General features: G+C 30.0%; 1 protein-coding gene across 1 annotated transcript in view; it reads left to right on the forward strand.

The window, feature by feature from the left end:
- Positions 1-777: 777 nt before the first annotated feature.
- The window catches only part of LOC113378139 (probable sodium/potassium/calcium exchanger CG1090), a 45,612-nt gene continuing 34,371 nt past the window's right edge, over positions 778-12,018 (forward strand). Inside the window, exon 1 of the mRNA XM_026618662.1 lies at positions 778-919. Within this exon, the coding sequence (XP_026474447.1) occupies positions 793-919 (127 nt within the window). The 5' untranslated portion in view covers positions 778-792. The remainder of the gene's footprint in view (positions 920-12,018) is intronic.

Below are 12,018 nucleotides of genomic sequence, written 5' to 3' on the forward strand. Positions count from 1 at the left end.
ATCGATACAAAAAAAAAAAATTCCGAGTTGAGAGATAAGTATAGCACTATAATATTCCGAGCGCAGCGTACCGACTGGCAATCCGGCTCCCGAGTCGAAAGGGTTAAAGTTATATAATTTAAGAAATGCATTTCAGATATCAAGATCTTTATATCAAAATAATAAATACTATTTCTGCAATGCATTTCTTAAATTCTATAACTTTAATCTAACAAAAATATTAATTCTTTTGCTATGGTAGTCGAACTTACATCCTTAACCAATTTATTACAAATTGAATATTACTAAAATGTGAAATTACGACAGGGATTGTTTTATTTATTGATATCGATAATAATAAATAAATTGAAAATCAATATATTTTATACCCTTCTAGATTATATCTAATTTTTCGTGTACTGAATCCAGAATAATTAAAAATTAATTTTTAAAAAATATGTGTATATTTATATAATTTTAATGACAAACTGTTAAAATCAATAGGGGGGGGGAGCGCTGGAAAAAAAGTTGCATGCGGGCGCTAAGGACCCCAGGACCGGCCCTGTATATATGTATATATAATCTATATGTCTGCAATTGAATCAGATCAAGTCGATTGCGATTTTCTAACTCGTCTATCCTATTCCGTTCCAGACGCCCGGAAGCACTGGTCCATCATTCCTGACCAGTACGGAATGGAGCACAGAAACCCCGAGCGTCACGTCCGAGTCTCCCTCAACATCGCACCCTACGTGGCGTCCCAAGCGCGTCAACTGCACACCGCCCGCCATCGAGCAGTTTCCGCGCCCCCTCATGGGGCCCCACGCCCGCAAGCACGGAGGGCTCGTCATACACGTCATCGTAGCTATTTTCACTTTCCTTGGGCTGGCGATCGTGTGCGACGACTACTTCGTCTCATCGTTGGATCGTATTTGCGAAGGTAATGGAAATATTTTCATTTATTTTATTTTATAATGTTAACCATCAATGCATGAAGATAACGACTACAACATGGCTCTAGTGACATCCAAGAAATAAACATTATAGCAAGCCCACAGTTCACAATTGTATACACCTAAAATTGCAAGGGCATAAAAATTCAAAGAAATATCATAACACATTTTCTTTTATGGTACGAATTTTATTATATTGCATTTCGTACATAAAAATTGATGATAGAGGCCGATTGAAATTTATAACAAACCGACAGAGTAAACCCATTTCTGTGCAAAAATTATAAAATCCGCGTACAATTATAAACATTGCGTAATGTCAGAGAAATCGTTTAGAGTAGGGAAGATTGGATACGGTTGTGCCATTTATATATCAGCAATAGTTTTGTTAATTCACTAGTTAGCTGGGATCATAAATTAAATCGTAAATTTAACATTTGTTTACGTAAAAATACTGAGATACTATCCTTGTTTCTTCAAAGTCCTGTTTTCGTCATAAAATCAAAACAGACAAAAAAGGCGAGTGTCACAACCATCCACGAGCCCAGGTTGCGACAGGCATAAAAATATGATGAGGAGATACACCAAAATGATTTTAAATGACTTTTATTGTTAGAAATATTAGAAATAATTGTTACAACACAACAAAATCATTTAAACAATTACAAAGCTTATGAATATAATATAACAATATACAATAAAACATAATTTTTAAACAAAGTTAACAAGAAATAAACTGAACTATGCGATAATTAATAATTCACTGGTGTTGTTATAAATTATTTTCTTTAAAATCACTCAAAATGTTAATAATTATCTGGAAACTAATCACTCAAGATATCGCTGTAACTATGTATCAATATACTGAGATCTAGCCAGAAGCATCATTACAAAAGTAACAAATGTAAAAGTGACTATCACAGGCGCATTTTACGTGGAACCAGAAAACGCATGTTTCTTGGCACTTGACCTATTTTACGCCACAACTACTTTCAGAAATTGAGTTTCCATATACTAGACAGAACCTTTCTTTTCTTTTTCGTATTTTGTCTTAATTCAATTAGACTTTTCTTTATATGTTCAGCCTTTCAACCAAAAATAAAAACATTAAAAAACATGTCACAATCGTACCCAACACATACTTAGGAGACAAAGCATTGTTATGATAGAGCTAAATTAGCTACGTAGAAACGAATTGCTGATAAACTACTAATGCTCAACTTATAGCAAATTAACAAACAATGTAATTTATTTAAAAATTTATGTATTTTTTAGACGTTTTAGACGTTATTTAAAATAAAGTTTAAAACGGTCGGCTCTTATATAAATTAAATAAAATCTCTAAAATCGTTAACCATTGTAAAAAGAACTCACGCATTTAAATTGTAATTTGTAATTTTATTATCTGCTCAAAAAGACTTAAGAAGTTAAAATTATTTCCTAAGAGACTTAGAGTTTTAAATATATCTCATATCGAAAATGTTTTTACGACTGATCTCAGACAAGTCATTTTTCTTTTTATATATCTTTTGCAAATTCGACATTTTTTTATTAACTTCCCGTAGGGCAAGTTATAGTAATCGCAAAAAAATCGAAAATGAGAATTTTTATATATTTTTACGTTTCAAAGCCTTCTGAACATTTTGGAATGCCTGATAATATTAGAAAAAAAGGATGTATGTGTGTGTGTGTGTGTGTGTGTGGGATACAAATTTTCGTCGACGATTTCGGGAACACGGATTAAGCGATTTGAATAATTCAAAAAACATTCGATTCGTATTGATAAGGATACGTGCTGATTAGTTTTTGGCGAAGGCAGGTCTAGCGGTTCCGAATATATGGGGTGAAAAAAGCCAAAAACTCTAACTCAATTTTTAAGGGAACGGAGCGTCCGATTTTAATAATACTTTTACTTGTATTAACAAGATGAAGAACGGGTCATATTTTCATGAAGGTAGGTCTAGCGGTTTCGGAGATCTAGTAAAAAAAGTAAAAAAATGCCATCTGGCGGTCAAAAATGATCATTAGACATATGCACATCAAATTATCAGATATTTTATAGAGATTTTAACAATAAGTATAAAATTTGTTTACATTCCTATGGGTTCTGTACCAATGTTTATCCGTTAGACGGCGACGCGTCTCTTACGCCCTTCGATATTTCGTCTCTATGCAGTTAAAGCAGTACGATTGCTTTGAAAAAAAGTTCAGAATTTCCAAAATATGTCGAAATAAAGAAAACATTTTTTTCTCAAAAGTAATTTTTTGTCAAATTCATAGTTTTTCAAAAATCAATTTTTTTTTAAGTAAAATTTTTTCAAAAATGTTAATAGTTTTTAAAAAAAATAGTAATATTTGGTACGGGAAGTGCCAGCAATTTCCCTTAAGGCTAGATGCCATGCGCCCTACTAGTTTTACTATTCTATCCTATTTCTCTTGTACCTTGTAGTAGTAGGTGTAGTGTTTCATAATAATAGCCCTAACAATGTTTTCATATTAATAGCCCTAACAATTCAAGTTCTGAAAATTTGTAACTATTAGAGATACGTCTCCACAAAACGACGTCTGTTGTGGTCGTTTGTATAATTAACTTCCCAAAGGAAAAGTTTATGTTTTCATCAAAAAATTCTAATTTTATGTTTTCTCGACGTTTCAAGCCATTCTGAATCGAATAAGACCAAATTTGGAAAAAGTATGTGTGTATGTGTGAACAGATTTTTTGCCGTAAATCGACGTTTGCTCAAAAACGGCTGGACCAAATTCAAAAATTTAAAAGATATTCGATGTATCTCGATGAGGACTAGCGTTTGTCAGTTTATATATATATATATATATATATATATATATATATTAACTTTGTTTTTTAATTTAAAAAATAGGTACTTTAGAACTTTCAAAATTAATATATATAGATAAAATTTATACACGAACTCTTATCCAAATATTCATGCACAATAAGTCCAACACGCTCTATAGATATGTTATATATAGATTAACTTCACTTCACGGCTACCAAACATTATTTTGTGTAATCTTTTTTTTCATCGGTAACCATCTTTTTTGGGGCTTCCCAAAATTTTTAAAACTACTTCCTAGTGGTTATATCGCTTAGTGCGGATAACACTCATCAAGCCACTTTTTAGTATTATCCGCTTAGTGCGGATAGCACTCATCAAGCCACTTTTTAGTATTGCCAGCTTTTTGTCCCATTATAAATTAATGTTTCCCCATTATAAATTAATGTTTCGTTGAAACACAACATTTCGTGTTATCCACTTTTTTTTTAAATAAAGAAGTAGCGTCACTCAAAATGCTATAACTCACGGACTAATTGTTTTGTTCGATTGGTGTCAAATTTTTCACATACTTTTTAAAGGCTGAGAAAATAGTGTGGGTTTAATACTATTAGCGCCCTCTCATAAAAGATTAACATTTTTGAAAAAAAAAAAATACTCTGAAAAAATTAGAGTTTTGAGAAACTATAAATTTTTGCCAAAAACTTATTTTTTTTTGAAAAAAAGACTTTTTGAAGAAAATATTATTTTGAAATATTTTGGAAATTCTGAACTTTTTTTCAAAGCAATCGTACGGCTTCAACTGCATAGAGACGAAATATCGAAGCGCGTAAGCGCCGCGTCGCCGTCTAACGGATACACTGGTACTGAACCCATAGGAATGTAAACAAAATTCATACTTATTGTTAAAATCTCTATAAAATATCTGATAATTTGATGTGCATATGTCTAATGATCATTTTTAGCCGTCAAATGGCATTTTTTTAACTAACTATTTAATTTACTAGATCCTCGAAACCGTTAGACCTACCTTCATGAAAATTTGATCAGTTCTTCATCTTGTTAATATAAGTAAAATGTTTTTTGAATTATTCAAATCGGACGCTCCGTTCTCTTAAAAACTAAATTATTGTTTTTGGCACTTTTTAACCCATATCTTCGGAACGGCTAGACCTGCCTTTGCCAAAAACTAATCAGCACGTCTCTTATCAATACAAATCGAATGTTTTTTGAATTATTCAAATCGCTTCATCCGTGTTCACACACACACATACACACACACATACATCCATTTTTTTAAGATATGCCAAAATGTTCAGAAGGTTTTGAAACGTAAAGATATATAAAATTTTCATTGTCGATTTTTTAGCGATTACTATAGCTTGCCCTACGGGAAGTTAAAAAGTAAATTAAGTTAGTTCGTAAAATCCCTTTAAAATTAAAAATAAGACATTGGATTTGTTACTCTCCTGGCTGTCTCATTTTACCCCGCTTATGAGGCAAAAAAGCCCGATTACAAATTTTTGAAAAACAGCCATAAACACATTTCTACAATCATAAATTTGCTGGGAACATAGTCAGATAATTATTCGTTTGATATGTCTTATTTGTTGTGATATAATTGGTTTTGTTAAAATATAATTGCTCAAATTCAAATTGGACCTTTGTGCCCCGCCCTACCCTATTCATAATAATCTATTTGAAAGCATTTAATATTTCTCGAATATTTCAATACAGTATGAGAAGATCCAGCAATTTCCCCTAATTGTAAGGTACGATGCCAAACACCACTAGTTCTGAATAAAATTTGAAGGTTGAAACCAGAAACAAATATTTTAATATTCCAAATTCACAATAACTTACTAAATTAAAAAATAAACAAAATTTAAAAACGCACAAACAATTGATTAATAAAAGTTTTGAACATTTTTGAAATTTAACCGTTATTTTTTAAAATCTGAAACATTTTTTTTATACACAATGCGAGTTACTACTATTTTTAATAATATATAAACAATTATTCTAGCTGACTTTTAAGTTACTAAAGTTTTAAGATCAAGGAGTCAAATTTACATAAGAAATTTAAATGTAATAGCACCTAATTTCATATTTATTATTTTTTGTAACTCTTCATAAAAAACTGTGGAAATCTCCTGTAAATATTAGATGACTTTGTAAAAAGGTGTAATTTTTTATTACGTTATCCAATTATGAATTTGCCTGCATAGTTATATTGTCAGGAGCGGACTCAGCTAGTACCGTTTGAAAAGAAATTCAGCTATTACCGCTGAATGTCTACTAAATAGTTATCAAATTAAATTATTCATGAAGATTTAGAAATAGTGGTATATGAGCTCTATGTGGGCTCTACTAGTGGTTGTACATACTATCAGTAAATATTATATGAATAAAATAAATAAACTAATTGTAAAACTAAATTGGAATAAAAGTAGTACCTATAAAACATGAAATCAGAGAAAAGTAGTTTTAATAATGAATATTAATCATGTTTTATTTTTTTAAATCGTGTAATCCAAAATTATAAACTGTAGGCAATAGCAATAATTAAATTCGTTTGTTTAACTAATAATTTCATACCCTGACAAAAGTTGTGGCAATATGATACAAAACCATATATACCTTTAAAATTCCTTAACAAAATTTGTAAGTTGCTCTGACATTTTAAATATTTTTTGTCGTCAATGTAAATCTAAACTAGCTGTAAGTAAAATTCTGTCTTAAGACAATTAAGGCATCGTGCCTTAAGGCAAATTGCTGGAACTTCCCGTACCAAAAATTAGTATTTTTTTAAAAACGATTAACATTTTTGAAAAAAATTTACTTCGAAAAAATAAGATTTTTGACAAACAATTAGACAAAAAATTACTTTTTTTTGAAAAAAAAAATTTTATTATTATTATTTTTTTTTAATTTTTTTTTTTTTAAAGAAAAAATGTTTTCTTTATTTTGATATATTTTGAAAGATCTAAACTTTTTTTCAAAGCAATCGTACTGCTTTAACTGCATAAAGACGAAATATCAAACCGCGTAAGCGCCGCGTCGACGTCTAACGCGTAAACATTGGTACGGAACCCATAGGAATGTAAACCAAAATTATACTTATTGTTAAAATCTCTATAAAATATCTGATAATTTGATGTGCATATGTCTAATGATCATTTTTGACCGCCAAATGGCATTTTTTTTTACTTTTTTCATTAGATCTCCGAAACCGCTAGACCTGCCTTTATGAAAATTTGATCGGTTTTTCACCTTGTCAATACAAGTAAAATGTTTTTTGAATCATTAAAATCGGACGCTCCGTTCTCTTAAAAACTGTGTTACCGTTTTCGGCACTTTTTGCCCGTATCTTCGGAACGGCTAGACCTGCCTTCGCCAAAAACTAATCAGCACGTCTCCTTATCAATACGAATCGAATGTTTTTTGAATTATTCAAATCGGTTGATTGGTGTTCCCGAAATCGTCGACGAAAATTTGTATCCGCACATACATACACACACGCACACACACACACACACACACACACACACACACACACACATACATCCATTTTTTCTAAGGTATGCCAAAATATTCAGAAACCTTTGAAACGTCGAGAAATGTAAAAATTTTCATTTTCGATTTTTTTGCGATTACTATAACTTGCCCTACGGGAAGTTAAAAAATGTTATATAAAATTCGAAAATATACCTACACTATATTGGGCTCTAAAAGTATGACTAAGATTCTAAAGCAAGTTTTCAACTCTATAAATAATAAATGAAAGTTATGAACTTAATTACTTTCTATAATTATATTACGATCCGATCATTAACTCGCTCTTTGACATTTACTGAGTTAGTTCTCCAACTGAATTAATTATTTATAGTCTTTATTAGGTTTTTTGTTCATATTCATTAAACCTTCATCTAAGTTCAAAGCAGAATATTTTATGAGTGTAAACATGTATATTTCTGATCCATTAATAATTTACACATTCTATAGAGGATAAACCGTTCGCCTAATTTATGAGTTCGATAGATACAAGGAATACGCAGTATATATGTACATAGATAAATTTTAAATTTCCAGGAATAAACAACATTCTATGCAAGCTATGAAAAAGTAAATTTATAATAATAATATTTCGATGTTTATTCTTAATTTAATTTTTCTGTTTTTAAATATTATTTAAGTTTTGTGCTTTGTTTTTCCTGTTTTTTTCCTAATGATAGCACATAACTGCTGTCGAAACTTATAAATAAAGAAGTGAACATCAATTATTATTTCTAATTCAATGAATTGGGTAAGTTAATATATATATATATATATATATATATATATATATATATATATATATATATATATTCCATCCCAGTGCATAAGTGGTTAAGTCAAATTTTGTCAAAAATGTTTTAAATCGCGGTATTAACTATTTCCCTGAAATAATTAATAAATTGATAAACTATTGGTTAGGAACAAAAGATAATGAAGCACTTTATATAAAAAATAAACCATTCATTTTGAATACGCGATATTACACGAGTAATAGAACTTTAAAATCAAGCTTTGCAAAATAGCAAAAATTGAGTTAACCACTTATTCACTGGGATATATATATATACTCGTATATATATATATATATATATATATATATATATTTTGTAGAGTTTCGAACAAGAATCCAAAAATAATACAAAATAAAAAACAAGAAAAGTTTTTAAAAAAACAATTTCTTTATTTAATTATTTGTTTATTGTCGACGTTTCGGAACTAGGTACGTTCCATCTTCAGGACATCTGTCAAGAAACATGATCTTGATGAGATTTTAGCAAACAATATGTTTAGGAAAAGAAAATAGATTTTTCTTAAATAATGAATTAAATTGTAAAAAATATAATAATGTACAGAAATATGATAATATGTTCAAAATAAAAATGATAAAAATAAATGAGTGGATTATCAGAACAGGATATTAAACATAATAGAAAATTTTTTTGAAAGTTATGGAAATTTTTTAGGAAAAGGTTAATGACAAAGTTGAATTAATTACCTGTATGTTTGAATATTTGTTAGCACTTTTTCACTAAACAAGCTTTTTAACAAAAATATTTTGTGAGTTAATTTTCCGCCGAATAATTAGATTTTGTAAATCAAAATTACTAAAAAATTTGTCTTTTTTAAAATTATTATTTGAAAACACAAATAATATTGTTCTCTGGATGTTGTTCGATTGGTTTTCGAAATTAACTAAATGAAACTGGTGTGCCTTTTGTAACACGTGTAAACACTTGAACGAGAGATGTGAGATTGTATGTGTGTGTTTTTATATGTCAGGTTGTGAATACTTAAATTGTTGATCTTAAAAGGAAGTCGATATTAATTGTTTGTCAAAAAGTGTAAAAAATTTAAATATGAATCATGTAATAGGTTGTGATCTGATCTAATGTTGACACTGTTAGAAACATTTATGAGGATGAGACAACTCTCCGCGAATAACCTTCTAAAGATGCAACTTTCGTGATATAAAATCTTTGGAGTGAAATTAAATGAATGGGCGTTTTCTATAGAGTGTTGTACTAGGGTACTTTTGAAATTTTTTTGTTTATGGTGGACCACACTTAGTTCATGTTGTCTCATTCTCTTGTGTACATATTGGGAGGTTTGTCCAATATATTGAAAAGCACAGTCATTACAAGAAACAGAATATACTACATTAGTATTGAGATTGGATGGGGTGGGGGATTTAATGTTCGTAAAGAATTGGTTGAAGGAGTGTAAGGATGAGCCTGATACTAAAATGTTTTCTTCTAACAAAATTTTGGCAAAATAATATATAAATCTTCAACGTATGGTATGCTGCAAAATAAGATTGGTGTTTTAAGTGGTGTTTTTGATGTTAGTACTGGTATTGGGAGAATTAATTTGTGTTTTTAAAAAGTTCGTCTTTTTTGAATAACTGAATGAATGAGATTTTTTGGGTAACCATTTTCAATTAGAGTTATTTTTACTAGGGATAAATTTTGTGGATGGAAGTTTGGTGAGACAACAAAATAGCATGGTCTGTAAGGGAAATAATAGTGTTTATCTTATAGTTTCTGGGACAGTATGAGGAATAGTGTAAGTATCTACCCGACCATGTCGTTTTTCTATACCAATTTGTTCGAACAAAGTTATTAGTGTTGTAAACGGATACATCCAAGAAATTAAGTCTGTTGTTATTTTGTAGTTCATGTGTGAAAATTATATTATTGTTAAAATTATTGAAGAGATCTAGTACTGTGTTTATATGATTTTTGTTAATGATAAAAAAAGTGTCATCTACATATCTAATATAAAAGTTAATTTGAAATTTTAAAGTTGAGAAAACGGAAATTTCTAGTGTTTGTAAAACTAAGTCGATGATTCCGGGAGATAAGGGACATCCCATAGCTGCGCCTTTAATTTGAGAATAAAAGTTGTCTTGGCAATGGAAATAGGAGTAATTTAAAATAGTGTTGATAATATGAGTGAAGACTGTTTTCGGAAAGTCAGTAAAGTTACAAATTGTGTGCCAACGTTTATCGATTGAGTTTAGGATTAATTCATGTGGGACACATGTAAAAAGGTTGACCACATCTAAGCTTAGAAATAAGTGATTTTCAGGGATGTTGCGGTTATTAATTAAATTCACAAATTGGTACGAATTCTTAACGCAAACTTCGAAACTAAGAGCAAACCAGCTCTTTCAGACCGATTGTCTCCTACATTGGCTCTCCTTTTTACAATATTTCGAAACTCATTTCTGATGTCCTAAAAAATGTTACAATCAATTCTCCCTATTATGTAAGAATTCGTACCAATTTGTGAATTTAATTAATAACCGCAACATCCCTGAAAATCACTTATTTCTAAGCTTAGATGTGGTCAACCTTTTTACATGTGTCCCACATGAATTAATCCTAAACTCAATCGATAAACGTTGGCACACAATTTGTAACTTTACTGACTTTCCGAAAAACAGTCTTCACTCATATTATCAACACTATTTTAAATTACTCCTATTTCCATTGCCAAGACAACTTTTATTCTCAAATTAAAGGCGCAGCTATGGGATGTCCCTTATCTCCCGGAATCATCGACTTAGTTTTACAAACACTAGAAATTCCGTTTTCTCAACTTTAAAATTTCAAATTAACTTTTATATTAGATATGTAGATGACACTTTTTTTATCATTAACAAAAATCATATAAACACAGTACTAGATCTCTTCAATAATTTTAACAATATATAATTTTCACACATGAACTACAAAATACAACAGACTTAATTTCTTGGATGTATCCGTTTACAACACTAATAACTTTGTTCGAACAAATTGGTATAGAAAAACGACATGGTCGGGTAGATACTTACACTATTCCTCATACTGTCCCAGAAACTATAAGATAAACACTATTATTTCCCTTACAGACCATGCTATTTTGTTGTCTCACCAAACTTTCCATCAAAAAATTTATCCCTTGTAAAATAACTCTAATTGAAAATGGTTACCCAAAAAATCTCATTCATTCAGTTATTCAAAAAAGACGAACTTTCTAAAAAAACACAATTAATTCTCCCAATACCAGTACTAACATCAAAAACACCAATCTTATTTACTGCAGCATACCATACGTTGAAGATTTATATTATTATTTTGCCAAAATTTTGTTAGAAGAAAACATTTTAGTATCAGGCTCATCCTTACACTCCTTCAACCAATTCTTTACGAACATTAAATCCCCCACCCCCATCCAATCTCAATACTAATGTAGTATATTCTGTTTCTTGTAAGACTGTGCTTTTCAATATATTGGACAAACCTCCCAAATGTACACAAGAGAATGAGACAACATGAACTAAGTGTGGTCCACCATAAACAAAAAAATTTCAAAAGTACCCTAGTACAACACTCTATAGAAAAGCCCATTCATTTAATTTCACTCCAAAGATTTTATATCACGAAAGTTGCATCTTTAGAAGGTTATTCGCGGCGGAGTTGTCTCATCCTCATAAAATGTTTCTAACAGTGTCAAAATTAGATCAGATCACAACCTATTACATGATTCATATTTAAATTTTTACACTTTTTGACAAACAATAATATCGACTTTTTTAAGATCAACAATTTAAGTATTCAACACCTGACATATAAAAACACACACATACAATCTCACATCTCTCGTTTCAAGTGTTTACAACGTGTTACAAAAGGCACGACACAGTTTCATTTAGTTAATTTTCGAAAACCAATCGAACAACAATCCAG

The sequence above is a fragment of the Ctenocephalides felis genome, unplaced genomic scaffold (assembly GCF_003426905.1).
Source record: "Ctenocephalides felis isolate EL2017-DRISC unplaced genomic scaffold, ASM342690v1 CF-g0.4_SCAFFOLD_01886, whole genome shotgun sequence".
Classification (NCBI taxonomy): domain Eukaryota; kingdom Metazoa; phylum Arthropoda; class Insecta; order Siphonaptera; family Pulicidae; genus Ctenocephalides; species Ctenocephalides felis.